This window comes from Hypanus sabinus, chromosome 26 (assembly GCF_030144855.1).
Source record: "Hypanus sabinus isolate sHypSab1 chromosome 26, sHypSab1.hap1, whole genome shotgun sequence".
Taxonomy (NCBI): domain Eukaryota; kingdom Metazoa; phylum Chordata; class Chondrichthyes; order Myliobatiformes; family Dasyatidae; genus Hypanus; species Hypanus sabinus.
Genome location: NC_082731.1, coordinates 31,999,000 through 32,013,856, shown reverse-complemented (window position 1 = coordinate 32,013,856; position 14,857 = coordinate 31,999,000). Strand labels below are relative to the sequence as shown.

General features: G+C 53.4%; 1 gene segment (V, D, J or C); it reads right to left on the bottom strand.

The window, feature by feature from the left end:
- Positions 1–233: 233 nt before the first annotated feature.
- LOC132381410 (Ig mu chain C region-like) lies at positions 234–14,140 on the bottom strand. The segment is given in 13 exon segments: positions 234–932; positions 1,252–1,356; positions 4,206–4,278; positions 4,746–4,883; positions 5,547–5,864; positions 6,319–6,417; positions 7,139–7,456; positions 7,911–8,009; positions 9,247–9,564; positions 10,017–10,115; positions 10,827–11,144; positions 11,742–12,053; positions 13,914–14,140. Coding segments are annotated over 11 exon segments (2,070 nt in total).
- Between the last annotated feature and the right edge of the window lie 717 nt (positions 14,141–14,857).

Sequence of the window (14,857 nt, the reverse complement as noted above, 5' to 3'; positions counted from 1 at the left end):
TTTTATCAATTATGCTACTGTTTGCACTGTTGTAACTATATGTTGTAACTATGTGGTTTTGTGCAGGGCTTGTAGCTTTAGTTTTTGGTCTTGTTTTGTCTGGTGGGTTTGGAGCTCCTTTCCGGGGAACGCAGAAAGACGGTAGCGCGATATTAATACGCAGCAGCCTCTCCGGACTCTGGATTGGGGATTGCCAGATGTTATGCGGATTTTCTGGTGTAGTCTGTTTTATTACGTGTTTTGTGATATCATTCTGGAGGAACGTTGTCTCATTTTTTAACCGCAGTGCATTTGTGGTTTGTAAATGACAATAATCTGAATCTGAATCTGAGATGGTGCAGACAGCCAGTATCTTTATCCCCCAGGGTGGTAATGTCTAATACCACAGGGTACACATTTAAGATGAAAGGGAGATGAGTGGGGCTTCTTTTTTAACACAGAGTGGTGGGCGCCTGGAATATTCTGCCAAGGGTAATGGAGGATGTAGATATGATAGAGGTGTTTAAGAAGCTGTTAGACATGTCCAGGAAGAAGGCATTTAGTTTTATTTAGTATTTTGGTTAGCACAGGCACTCTGGGCCGAAGGGCCTGTTTCCGTGAAGGCTGCTGTCTGTTCTTCATTCCCCCACACCACAGGACTGCCAACGGACAGCTGGCTGTGTTCTACCTGGTGTGGAGAGTGCAGACGGGGGTACAGGAAGGCACGGCAGACGCATGGGGGGTGGGGAAGGTGTACGCGTAGAGCTGAGCATTCCAGACACCGCCGCACCTCGTCCCTCTCTGGATTCCACTGACCCGGCGGCTGCAGGGAAGTTCAGGTTTGAGTTTCAGGAGCTGCTGCGGGGCCCAGGGTCGAGAACGTTCTCCGGTCTCGCGCTGTTGGCTGAAATCCCTCTCTCTCTCTCTCTCCGCCACCTCTGCTCGTTCACAGGCTGGAAGGAAGGAAGAGGGAGAGGAGGAGGGTGAGTGAGTGAGTGATCAGAGGGGCAGGAAATCTGTGATCAGTGGGGTACCCACAGGGAAGGGTGCTGTGGCCCTTCCTAATGTTGAGCTGGGGTTCTGGTTCGTCAGTTTGTGATAAATTGGAGAGAGTGTGAATGGCGAGGGGCATTGTGTGAGGTCGCAGCAGGGAAGTTGGGCAGCTGGAATCAGGATTCCTAGCAATCAGAAGAAACGGAGGGATCGTGGGGTCCACATCCATAAACCAAGGAGATCATGGTGGACTTTATGCATGCTCGGAGCCATACTCACGTCCCCGTCTACATCAATGGAGTTGTCGTGGAGCTTGTATCAAGCTTCAAATTCCCTGGTGTCAACATTTCCGAGTATCTCTCCTCGTCCCCGAATTCCTCCATCCTGATCAAAAAGACACAACAGCGCCTTTATTTCCTGCGGAGCATCAAGAAAACTCATCTCTGTCCCAGGATACTGACAGACTTTTACCGCTGTACCATTGAGAGCAGACTCACCAACTGCATCTCAATGAGGTATGGCAATTGTCCCGTATCGGACCGCAAAGCAGACCAGCGGGTGGTGAAAACTGTCCAGCGAATTATCAGCACCCAATTGCCCACCAGTGAGAACATCTACCATAAACGCTGCCTGGGCAGGGCGAAAAGCATTATCAAGGATGCATTTCACCCTGACCATGAACTTTTTACTCTCCTCCCATCTGGTAGGCGCTATAGGAGCCTCCACTCCCACACCAGCAGGCACAGGAAGAGCTTCTTCCCTGAGGCTGTGACCCTGCTGAACCTCACATCACAGCGCTAAGCAGTATTTCCCCCATATTGTACTGTCTCAGTACTTTTATATTTGTGTGCTGTAGCACTTACTTTTTATTCACAGTTATTCTGTAAATAACAATATTCTTCGCATTTCTGGTCAGATGCTAACTGCATTTCATTGGCTTTGTATCTGCACTCAGCACAATGACAATAAAGTTGAATCTAATCTAATCCCTCAATGTTAGGACCATAAGGCCATAAGCTACAGGAGCAGAATTAGGCCATTTGGCCCATCGAGTCTGCTCTGGCATTTCATCATAGCTGATCCAATTTCCCTCTAAGCACCACTTCAAATGGTTCAAATTACATTTATTATCAAAGTATGTGTATACATTATACAGCCTTGAGATTTGCCTGCTTACAGGCAGCCACAAAGCAAACACCCAATTAAAAAACCATGCGCAGTGAAAGAAAATAGAAACACAAATCATGCAGACAACAGAAGAAAGCAAGAGCATTTCAAATCCTTGGACCCGAATCCCTAGGCCTAAAGCCTCAGTCTCAGTTCGTCTTGTTAGCAGACACAAATCTGGAGCAACCTCACGGCCTCAGCGCCACAGAGAATCTTGGGCGAGCAAGCGAAATCGGCCCGACCCTTGCTTCCGGTCCTGACGCCCTGCCTCTCGAATCTATCTGGACTCTCTTGTCAGCCATGGTTGGTCATCCTGGCTTTAGAATTTTTTTTGCATGTATCTATCCTACACAGTAAGAATTGCTCCCAGAAACTCCAGCCATTGCTGTTCTGCCATCATCCCTGCCAGTGTTGCCTTCCAATCAATTCTGGCCAGCTGCTCTCTCAAGCTTCTGTAATTCCCCTTACTCCACTGTAATACTGATACATCTGACTCTTGCTTCTCCCCCTCAAACGGCTGGGTGAATTTGATAATACTATGCTCGCTTTCCACTAAGGATTCCTTTACCTTACGCTCTCTAATCGATTCTGGTTCATTGCACAACACCCAATCCAGAATATCTAATACCCTAGTGGGTTCAACCATATGCTGCTTTAAAAAGCCATCTCATAGGCATTCTACAAACTCACCCTCTTGGGATCCAACACCAACTTGATATTCCCAATCTATTGAAATCCTGCATGACTATTGTCACATTGCCCTTTTAACATGCATTTTCTATCTCCTGACGCAACTTGTAGCCCACACCTTTGCTACTGTTCGGAGGTCTGAATGTAACTCCCGTCAGGGTCTTTTTACCCTTGCAGTTTCTGAACTCTGTCCTAGAATCAAGGATTCTACATCTTCTGATCATATGTCACCTCATTCTAAGACTTTGATTTCATTTTTTTTAACCAACTGAGCTACCCCACCCCCTCTGCCCACCTGCCTGTCCTTTCAATACAATGTGAAGCCTTGGATGTTAATCTCCCAGCTATAATCTTCTTTCAGCCATGACTCTGATGCCCACAACATCATACCTGCCATTCCCCGTCTGTGAGTTCATCTACCTTATTCTGTATACTGCAAGTATTTAAATATAACACCTACATACGAGGGGTGATTGATAAGTTTGTGGCCTAAGGTAGAAGGAGTCAATTTTCAAAAACCTAGCACATTTATTTTTCCCACGTTTACACATTTAGTCCAGCGGTCGTGGAGAATACGGATCCTTCTTTGTAGAAGTCGGCGTCTTGGACCTCCAGGTGTCTTGGACTCTCATTACATGCACGTGCAGTTCAACTCTTTGAGGGAAAATGCAGAAAGTTTGAAGTTAACTCATCTCCTTCTACCTTAGGCCATGAACTTATCAATCACCCCTGCTCAGGACTTTCTGGAGGTCCAAGATCCGTATGCTCCACCACTGCTGGACTAAGTGTGTAAGTGTAGGAGGGTACTATGTTGAAAAATAAATGTGCTAGATTTTCTAAAATTGACTCCTACCTTATGCCACAAACTTATCAATCACCCTTGTCGTTTCTTTATTAGCCAGGGCATCACAGGTTATGGGGAGAAGGCAGCTGAATGGGGTTAAGAGGGTTGATGGAACGACAGCAGACTAGATGGGCTGAATGGTCCAATTCTGCTCCTTATGGTCTTATGCACAGTTCTGTTTGCCCAGCTATGGGAGGGGCAGGATTATGCTGGAGGGAGGGCAGAGTGGATTCGTTGAGTTATCGCCAAGATTTTAATTACAGGAAGAGACTGGACGGGCTGGTAGCTCTTTCTCCAGAGTGGTGGAGGCTGTGGGGTGACCTGACAGAGAGACAGCTGGTATCTTTTTCCCGGGGTGAGGGCCGGTTTCATAAACAAAAGGGCGTGTTTAAGGTGGGAGGAGGGTGGCAATTTAAAGGATAAGTAAGGAGGGTGTTATGTGGAAATTGGCCGGCGTCACACACACTGAACACGTCCCCAGGGTGGTGTACTAGACTTCCTGCCGCCCCCCCCCCCCCCCACCTCAACCTACCCTTTCCCAACGTCTTCTGGGATCTTCTCCATTGGGATGTCCAGGTTTACCCAGAGAGATTCTGGAATGGATCCTGTCGGGGGAGGGGGGAAGATAATCATCCGTCATTTCACTGGTTGTTCCCAGAGCCAGTCCCAAACAACCGTCAGCGGTGCGGAGCTGAGACCTTCTCGTCCCTCCCTCACCCGCGACCCCTGTCTCCCCATCCCAGGCTCGGCCTGCCTTCTGATCTCCCCCCCCCCCCCATATGCTTGTGTCTGCATCTTCACTGCTGTGTCAATTCTGCGTCTGCGACTACTGTCTGAGACATCCTCCAGTCTCCGTCTGCGCCTGCTGTCGGGTTTTGTCTGCATCTGTAGCTGCCGTCTACCTCCTGTCTGTGTCTGCACTTGCAGTCTGAGCATCAGCTAAGTCTGTGCCTGGCGTCTGAGCCCCGTAAACCGTATCTGCAGATGATTTTACGTGAGAAGCCACCCTCATCCAGGCCCTGCCACAATCATCTTGCCAACTAGCACTACCCCCAAGGAAAGGCAGACGAACCTCTCCTCCTCTGCCGACAGGTCCAGATGCCATGGAAAATGCACAGCACGATGCCAGTGTAGATCACCAGCGCGGCCATGGCAGCTGCTAACCACAGCCAGCTGATCTCCCTGGGATACCAGGTCGGTTGGCAGCGATCTACGAGACAGAAAACAGGTCAGTAATTAACCATGGAGTGAATCTGCAGATGCGGGAAATAAATAGAAATGTCGTCACTACCTCCTCCCATAGATGCTGTCTGGCCTGCTGAGTTCTGTGAGCATCTTGTGTTTTTATCAGTAATTAACCATGCACGGTGCTCCCGGTGTGGGTCTGACCCAGGGATAGGGAGACGGGAACTGTGCACGGTGCTCCCGGTGTGGGTCTGACCCAGGGATACAGAGACGGGAACTGTGCACGGTGCTCCCGGTGTGGGTCTGACCCAGGGATACGGAGACGGGAACTGTGCAGGGTGCTCCTGGTGTGGGTCTGACCCAGGGATATGGAGACGGGAACTGTGCACAGTCCTACTGGTGTGGGTCTGACCCAGGGATAGGGAGACGGGAACTGTGAACGGTGCTCCTGGTGTGGGTCTGACCCAGGGATAGGGAGACGGGAACTGTGCACGGTGCTCCCGGTGTGAGTCTGACCCAGGGATAGGGTGACGGGAACTGTGCACGGTGCTCCTGGTGTTGGTCTGACCCCGGGATTTGGAGACAGGAACTGTGCACAGTGCTCCAGGTCTGACCCAGGGATTCGGAGATGTCTGTGAGCTGCAGATATGTGACCCCCCCCCCCCCCCACCCGCCTCAACCCACTCACCGTTGAGGCTGATGTTCTTTCTGATGGGCTGATCCAGCTCCTGGTGGGTGATCAGACACGTGTAGCGAGCCCCCGAGCTCCAGAGGAATCGAGGGGTGTTCAGAGTGCTGATGGCCAGGTAGGTGCCGTTGGGGGTTCTCACCGGCTCCGTGTTCCAGACCCCTGAGTCCACCGGCCTCCCCTCCACCTCCCAGCTGAAGGAAAGAGATGCTGGGTAGAATCCGCTGGCCCCACAGGTGAGGGTGATGCTGGCTCCGTCCCCGGAGGGGGTATCAGGGGGCCGTAGCAGGAACGTGATCGGCGGCTGTGGGGCTGGAACTGAGAGAGAGGATGTGGTCATAGAACAAACCGTGTCTGTCGTTCCCTGCGGGAGGGGGAATTCGGCCGGGGCTCAGAAACCGCAGAGGGTCACAGTGGGGTGGGAGGAGTCTCAGAGACAGGGAGAGGGGTAGAGTAGGGAGGGGGTCACTGACACGAGAAGTGGCCTGTGCGTTGGTCATGGAGCTGGGAAGGGGTGTTTGAATACAAGTGGATCACGGAGACGGAGAATTGAGGAGGACACAGGAATGGGGCATTGTGTAAGGGAGGGAGGAGATCAGAGAGACAGGGGTGCATAGGTGAGGCAGAGGGTCTCTGAGATGGGGAGGGATGTTGGGGTGGGAATGTTTTCAAAGATGGTGAAGAGCTTAGGGGTGAAGGGTGTCATCGCGATAGGAAAATTGTTGGGGAGGAAGATGGGAAGGTGCGTGGGGGAATATTTCCTAGCACCTACCGACTGTTGTCCAGTCCATCTCTATGGATACTGTTGTTAACGGTGTTGTTAAGGATTGGTCCGAGGTTGGAGAAGGGACACATGCGACCGGATCACAATCTGGAACAGGAATATTCATCCATATGTTACCGACTGGTTGTGCTGTGAGTTCCCTCATTAATCTGGTGTGGGTCTGACCCAGGGATACAGACACGGGAACTGTGCACAGTGCTCCTGGTGTGGGTCTGACCCAGGGATACAGACACGGGAACTGTGCACGGTGCTCCTGGTGTGGGTCTGACCCTGGAATACAGAGACAGGAACTGTGCACAGTGCTCCCAGTGTGAGTCTGACCCAGGGACAGGGAGAAGGGAACTGTGCACGGTGTTCCAGGTGTGGGTCTGACCCAGGGATCGGGAGACAGGAACTGTCCACGGTGCACCCGGTTTGGGTCTGACCCAGGGATACAGAGTCAGGAACTGAGCACAATTCTCCCGGAGTGGGTCTGACTGAGTGATGTAGAAACGGGAACTGCGTACGGTGCTCCTGGTGTGGGTCTCACCCAGGGATAGGGAGACGGGAACTGTGCACGGTGCTCCCGGTGTGAGTCTGACCCAGGGATAGGGAGACGGGAACTGTGCACGGTGCTCCCGGTGTGCGTCTGACCCAGGGATAGGGTGACGGGAACTGTGCACGGTGCTCCTGGTGTTGGTCTGACCCCGGGATTTGGAGACAGGAACTGTGTACAGTGCTCCAGGTCTGACCCAGGGATTCGGAGATGTCTGTGAGCTGCAGACATGTGACCCCCCCCCCCCCCCCCCGCCCGCCTCAGCCCACTCACCGTTGAGGCTGATGTTCTTTCTGATGGGCTGATCCAGCTCCTGGTGGGTGATCAGACACGTGTAGCGAGCCCCCGAGCTCCAGAGGAATCGAGGGGTGTTCAGAGTGCTGATGGCCAGGTAGGTGCCGTTGGGGGTTCTCACCGGCTCCGTGTTCCAGACCCCTGAGTCCACCGGCCTCCCCTCCACCTCCCAGCTGAAGGAAAGAGATGCTGGGTAGAATCCGCTGGCCCCACAGGTGAGGGTGACGCTGGCTCCGTCCCCAGAGGGGGTATCAGGGGGCCGTAGCAGGAACGTGATCGGCGGCTGTGGGGCTGGAACTGAGAGAGAGGATGTGGTCATAGAACAAACCGTGTCTGTCGTTCCCTGCGGGAGGGGGAATTCGGCCGGGGATCAGAAACTGCAGAGGATCACAGTGGGGTGGGAGAAGTCTCAGAGACAGGGAGAGGGGTAGAGTAGGGAGGGGGTCACTGACACGAGAAGTGGCCTGTGTGTTGGTCATGGAGCTGGGAAGGGGTGTTTGAATACAAGTGGATCACGGAGATGGAGAATTAAGGAGGACACAGGAATTGGGTGTTGTGTAAGGGAGGGAGGAGATCAGAGAGACAGGGGTGCATAGGTGAGGCAGAGGGTCTCTGAGATGGGGAGGGATGTTGGGGTGGGAATGTTTTCAAAGATGGTGAAGAGCTTAGGGGTGAAGGGCGTCATCGCGATTGGAAAAGGGTCGGTGAGGAAGATGGGAAGGTGCGTGGGGGAATATTTCCTAGCACCTACCGACTGTTGTCCAGTCCATCTCTATGGATACTGTTGTTAACGGTGTTGTTAAGGATTGGTCCGAGGTTGGAGAAGGGACACATGCGACCGGATCACAATCTGGAACAGGAATGTTCATCCATATGTTACCGACTGGTTGTGCTGTGAGTTCCCTCATTAATCTGGTGTGGGTCTGACCCAGGGATACAGACACGGGAACTGTGCACAGTGCTCCTGGTGTGGGTCTGACCCAGGGATACAGACACGGGAACTGTGCACGGTGCTCCTGGTGTGGGTCTGACCCTGGAATACAGAGACAGGAACTGTGCACAGTGCTGCCAGTGTGAGTCTGACCCAGGGATAGGGAGAAGGGAAATGTGCACGGTGTTCCTGGTGTGGGTCTGACCCAGGGACAGGGAGACGGGAACTGTGCACGGTGCTCCCGGTGTGGGTCTGACCCAGGGATAGGGAGACGGGAACTGTGCACGGTGCTCCCGGTGTGGGTCTGACCCAGAGATAGGGAGACAGGAACTGTGCACGGTGCTCCCCGTGTGGGTCTGACCCAGGGATAGGGAGACGGGAACTGTGCACGGTGCTCCCGGTGTGGGTCTGACGCATGGATACAGACACGGGAACTGTGCACGGTGCTCCTGGTGTGGGTCTGACCCAGGGATACAGAGACGGGAAATGTGCACGGTGCTCCCGGTGTGGGTCTGACCCAGGGACAGGGAGAAGGGAACTGTGCACGGTGTTCCAGGTGTGGGTCTGACCCAGGGATCGGGAGACAGGAACTGTCCACGGTGCACCCGGTTTGGGTCTGACCCAGGGATACAGAGTCAGGAACTGAGCACAATTCTCCCGGAGTGGGTCTGACTGAGTGATGTAGAAACGGGAACTGCGTACGGTGCTCCTGGTGTGGGTCTCACCCAGGGATAGGGAGACGGGAACTGTGCACGGTGCTCCCGGTGTGAGTCTGACCCAGGGATAGGGAGACGGGAACTGTACACGGTGCTCCCGGTGTGCGTCTGACCCAGGGATAGGGTGACGGGAACTGTGCACGGTGCTCCCGGTGTGAGTCTGACCCAGGGATAGGGAGACGGGAACTGTGCACGGTGCTCCCGGTGTGCGTCTGACCCAGGGATAGGGAGACGGGAACTGTGCACGGTGCTCCCGGTGTGCGTCTGACCCAGGGATAGGGTGACGGGAACTGTGCACGGTGCTCCTGGTGTTGGTCTGACCCCGGGATTTGGAGACAGGAACTGTGTACAGTGCTCCAGGTCTGACCCAGGGATTCGGAGATGTCTGTGAGCTGCAGATATGTGACCCTCCCCCCCCCCCCCCGCCTCAGCCCACTCACCGTTGAGGCTGATGTTCTTTCTGATGGGCTGATCCAGCTCCTGGTGGGTGATCAGACACGTGTAGCGAGCCCCCGAGCTCCAGAGGAATCGAGGGGTGTTCAGAGTGCTAATGGCCAGGTAGGTGCCGTTGGGGGTTCTCACCGGCTTCGTGTTCCAGACCCCTGAGTCCACCGGCCTCCCCTCCACCTCCCAGCTGAAGGAAAGAGATGCTGGGTAGAATCCGCTGGCCCCACAGGTGAGGGTGACGCTGGCTCCGTCCCCGGAGGGCGTATCAGGGGGCCGTAGCAAGAACGTGATCGGCGGCTGTGGGGCTGGAACTGAGAGAGAGGATGTGGTCATAGAACAAACCGTGTCTGTCGTTCCCTGCGGGAGGGGGAATTCGGCCGGGGATCAGAAACTGCAGAGGATCACAGTGGGGTGGGAGGAGTCTCAGAGACAGGGAGAGGGGTAGAGTAGGGAGGGGGTCACTGACACGAGAAGTGGCCTGTGTGTTGGTCATGGAGCTGGGAAGGGGTGTTTGAATACAAGTGGATCACGGAGACAGAGAATTAAGGAGGACACAGGAATTGGGTGTTGTGTAAGGGAGGGAGGAGATCAGAGAGACGGGTGCATAGGTGAGGCAGAGGGTCTCTGAGATGGGGAGGGATGTTGGGGTGGGAATGTTTTCAAAGATGGTGAAGAGCTTAGGGGTGAAGGGCGTCATCGCGATTGGAAAAGGGTCGGTGAGGAAGATGGGAAGGTGCGTGGGGGAATATTTCCTAGCACCTACCGACTGTTGTCCAGTCCATCTCTATGGATACTGTTGTTAACGGTGTTGTTAAGGATTGGTCCGAGGTTGGAGAAGGGACACATGCGACCGGATCACAATCTGGAACAGGAATATTCATCCATATGTTACCGACTGGTTGTGCTGTGAGTTCCCTCATTAATCTGGTGTGGGTCTGACCCAGGGATTCAAAGACGGGAACTGTGCACAGAGCTCCAGGTTTGGGTCTGACCCAGGGATACAGACACGGGAACTGTGCACAGTGCTCCCGGTGTGGGTCTGACCCAGGGATAGGTAGACTGGAACTGTGCACGGTGCTCCCGGTGTGGGTCTGACCCAGGGATACAGACACGGGAACTGTGCACGGTGTTCCTGGTGTGGGTCTGACCCAGAGATAGGGAGACAGGAACTGTGCACGGTGCTCCCAGTTTGGGTCTGACCCAGGGATACAGAGTCAGGAACTGAGCACAATTCTCTCGGAGTGGGTCTAACTGAGTGATGTAGAAACCGGAACTGTGCACGGTGCTCCTGGTGTGGGTCTGACCCAGGGATAGGGAGACGGGAACTGTGCACGGTGCTCCCGGTGTGAGTCTGACCCAGGGATAGGGTGACGGGAACTGTGCACGGTGCTCCCGGTGTGCGTCTGACACAGGGATAGGGTGATGGGAACTGTGTACCGTGCTCCTGGTCTTGGTCTGACCACGGGATTTGGAGACAGGATCTGTGCACAGTGCTCCAGGTCTGACCCAGGGATTCGGAGATGTCTGTCAGCTGCAGATATGTGACCCCCCCCCCCCACCTCAGCCCACTCACCGTTGAGGTTGATGGTCTTTCTGATGGGCTGATCCAGCTCCTGGTGGGTGATCAGACACGTGTAGCGAGCCCCCGAGCTCCAGAGGAATCGAGGGGTGTTCAGAGTGCTGATGGCCAGGTAGGTGCCGTTGGGGGTTCTCACCGGCTCTGTGTTCCAGACCCCTGAGTCCTCCTGCCTCCCCTCCACCTCCCAGCCGAAGGAGAGAGATGCTGGGTAGAATCCGCTGGCCCCACAGGTGAGCGTGACGCTGGCTCCGTCCCCGGAGGGGGTATCAGGGGGCCGTAGCAGGAACGTGATCGGCGGCTGTGGGGCTGGAACTGAGAGAGAGAATGTGGTCACACAACAAACCGTGTCTGTCGTTCCCTGCGGGAGGGGGAATTCGGCCGGGGCTCAGAAACCGCAGAGGGTCACGGTGGGGAGGGAGGAGTCTCAGAGACAGGGAGAGGGGTAGAGTCGGGGGGGGGGGGGGGTCACCAACATGAGGAGATGAGAGGGAGGGGATCACAGAAAAGGGACGGGCGTTTGTTCAAGGAGACGTGGGGCTGGGAGTTGTCACGGTAACATAGAGGGGTGCAATGTGGAATGGAGTCAGCTTAACTGGGTTATTGTCGGGAAGGAGATGGAGAGGTAAGTGGTCACGAAGATAGGAGGGAAGGAGTCACATAGACAGGTCGGAGAGTAATGGTGTCATGGAGACCGAGTAGGGCCCAGGGGATCAAGGGGTTTGTCAAGACAGGAAGGGGTGTAGGAGTGGGGTAGGTTCACAGAGGTGAGTGAGGGGTTTCAGTGAGGCCGGGAGGAATGGAATCACAGAGGTATAGGATCGGAAGGGGGTCACTCGGACAGAGTTGGAGCTCGCTGATGGGATGGAGTGGTTTAGGTCGCCCCGTCCTCTGAGGAGGCCTCAGTCTTACCGGCTCTTCTCCGGAACTCCTGGACGAAGTGTGTGGCTTTGGAGATGTGTGTGACCAAGCAGTAGACACTCCTGATCCGGTCCCACTCCAGGAACGGGATGTGTATCCGACTGGTAGCGCTGTAGGTGCCGCCGCTGCTCCTGACCAGCTCGTCCTGCTCCGTGGGCAGGGAGTGGGACCTTCTGTCCACCATCCACCGGAAGGAGATCTTCTCGGGGTAAAACCCCACCGCCTTGCAGATGAGCGTAGCCCTCGCTGACCAGACCGCCCCGTCCAGGAACGGGGCCAGCAGCTGCACACTGGGAGGCCGAACTGGAGGGACCGAGAGAGGGAGGTCACAGGAGGCTCTGTGTGGGAAGCGCATCCACTAGGTTAAGCTGCGTGGGATCAATGGTGAGCTGGCTGTTTGGACTCAGAATTGGCCTGCCCACAGAAGACAGTGGTCTGGCCGGTGAGATGTAACTAGCGGTGGTTCTGCCGGGACCTGTAGTGGGACCGCTGCTCTTTGCCATTTACATAAAGGTCCTGGGTTAAAACGCGGATAGGTGAGTTGCTAAGTTCACAGACGGCACACAGATCGGTGGTGGTGTGGTCAATGTAGACCCGTTAATGATATGGGCAGGGAAATGCCAGAAGGAGTTTAAGAACGTAAGAAATAGGGTCAGGAGTAGGCATCCGGCCCATCGAGCCTGCCCCACCATTCAATATGATCATGGCTGATCTAATGAATGAATGAAATTAATTTATTTCCGTCAGTACAAACATAACAAAATGCATCATTTACAACAATGATTTCATAGGACAGAGTTAGATCTGACCATGGACTCATCTCCACCTTCCCGCCTTTTCCCCATAACTCTTAACCCCTACTATGCAAAATCTATCCAACCTTAAGTATGTTAACTAAGGCAGCCTCCACTGCTTCATTGGGCAGAGATTCACCACTCTCTGGGAAAAGCAGTTCCTCCTCATCTCCGTCTTAAATCTACTCCCCCGAATCTTGAGGCCCTGTCCCCTAGTTCCAGTCTCGCCTACCAGTGGAAAAAACTTTCTTGCCTGTTTCTTATCCTTCCCTTTCGTAATTCTGTATGTTTCTATAAGATCTCCTCTCATTCTTCTGAATTCCAGCAAGTACAGTCCCAGGCAACTCAATCTCTCTTCATAGTCTAACCCCTTTCCCTTCTCCAGCTCTGTATCCCTTTTGCCAATCACCTTTCCAGCTCTTAGCTTCACCCCACCTCCTCCTGTCTTCTATCATTTCACATTTCCCCCTCCCCCTCCTACTTTCAAATCTGTTACTATCTTTTCTTTCAGTTAGTCCTGACAAAGGGTCTCGGCCCGAAATGTCGACAGTGCTTCTCCTTATAGATGCTGCCTGGCCTGCTGCGTCCCACCAGCATTTTGTGTGTGTTGCACACACTGTGAATGGTGGGGAGTGTTGAGGGACAGGGGGACCTCTGTATACGAGGATAGAACAGACACACTGAATGATGGGAAGTGTCGAGGGACAGAGGGACCTCGGTGTATGAGGGCAGGACACACACTGTGAACGGTGGGGAGTGTCGAGGGACAGAGGGACCTCGGTGTATGAGGGCAGGACACACACAGTGAACGGTGGGGAGTGTCGAGGGACAGAGGGACCTCAGTGTACGAGGGCAGGACACACACTGTGAATGGTGGGGAATGTTGAGGGACAGGGGGACCTTGGTGTACAAGGGCAGGACACACACTGAATGGTGGAGAGTGTTGAGGGACCTCAGTGTACGAGGGCAGGACACACACTGTGATTGGTGGGGAGTGTCGAGGGACAGGGGGACCTCGGTGTATGAGGGCAGGACACACACTGTGAATGGTGGGGAATGTCGAGGGACAGAGGGACCTCGGTGTACGAGGGCAGGACACACACTGAATGGTGGGGAGTGTCGAGGGACGGGGGAACTCACTGTACAAGTGCATGTTGGACTGGGCTGTAGAATTGTCATTTTCCTTGTAGTTTAACTTACACATGTTTTTTACAAAATTGCCTATAAAATCATGACAACCACTCATACCACCGGGTAGGGCTCTTGGGCTTGAGAGAGTGGAACTGCCCCAGGGCGATGATTCCCGCACAGTTTCCTATCGTCATTGTCAAAAATGACGGACAACTGACACATAGATATGGCTGCTCACCGAGTTTCTCAGTTTGGTTGCAAATTATTTACCCTTCGTTTGGAATCATTTGAGAGTGTCTCGCTCTGTTGATGATATTGAAAGATGTTACTGTAAGTTCTGCCTTTATAGATTTGGACTTCGGACTATGGACTTTCATCTGTCTTATGGGTTTTATATTCTGTGTTGTTACTTGTTCTTTGCAATTGTTTTCTTGTGTGGGGGAGGGTTTTTGTGCTGATGTTCTTGTGTTTTGTGCAGGGAGGGGGGTTTGGGGGGTTGCCGTTCTCTTCGTGTGTGTGGTGGGGGGGGGTTGCTGTTTCTCTTTGAACTGACTTCCCTGGTTTTCTCTGTTTTGTGGCTATCTGGAGAAGTACATTCTCAGGGTTGTATTGCCACCGCCGAAGCAGGGCAGAACCGAGCCTCCGGTTGTTACGCAATGACTGAGGTTTTGCCTAAACAGAGTATTTTGATCTTGCAAGATGAATAAAGAGGCCAGAACAAAATACACCAGTCACGTCGAGTCTAATGAAATGTGGCTGCTGCACGAATTTTAAAAAAGGATGGGGTAAGATCCAGAGAGGGGAAGAGAACAGTGCATGGACGTTAGCAGTCTCATTGTACTTAAATAAACATGCAGCTGCTGAGTTGGAAAATCCTATATGTGAGTTAATAGAAACAGAGAGAAAATAAATCACCTCTCCAGTCAGCGCTGCCCTCCAGTGTTCAAGCAGTGGAATGACAGGCTGGATTGAACTGTACCATCACTTAGCAGGACATGCCATTCAGTCTTGGACTATATTTTTTTGTGTGTGACTGGTTTTTTCTCTCTCTATTTTGCATGTGCTGTATATGCTTTGCACCTTGGCCCCCAGAGGAACACTGTTTCATTTGGGTGTGACCACTTTGATTGAGAGGAAGAGGAGACCTGTGATAAACAATGAACGCAGTAAGACAGAGACAGT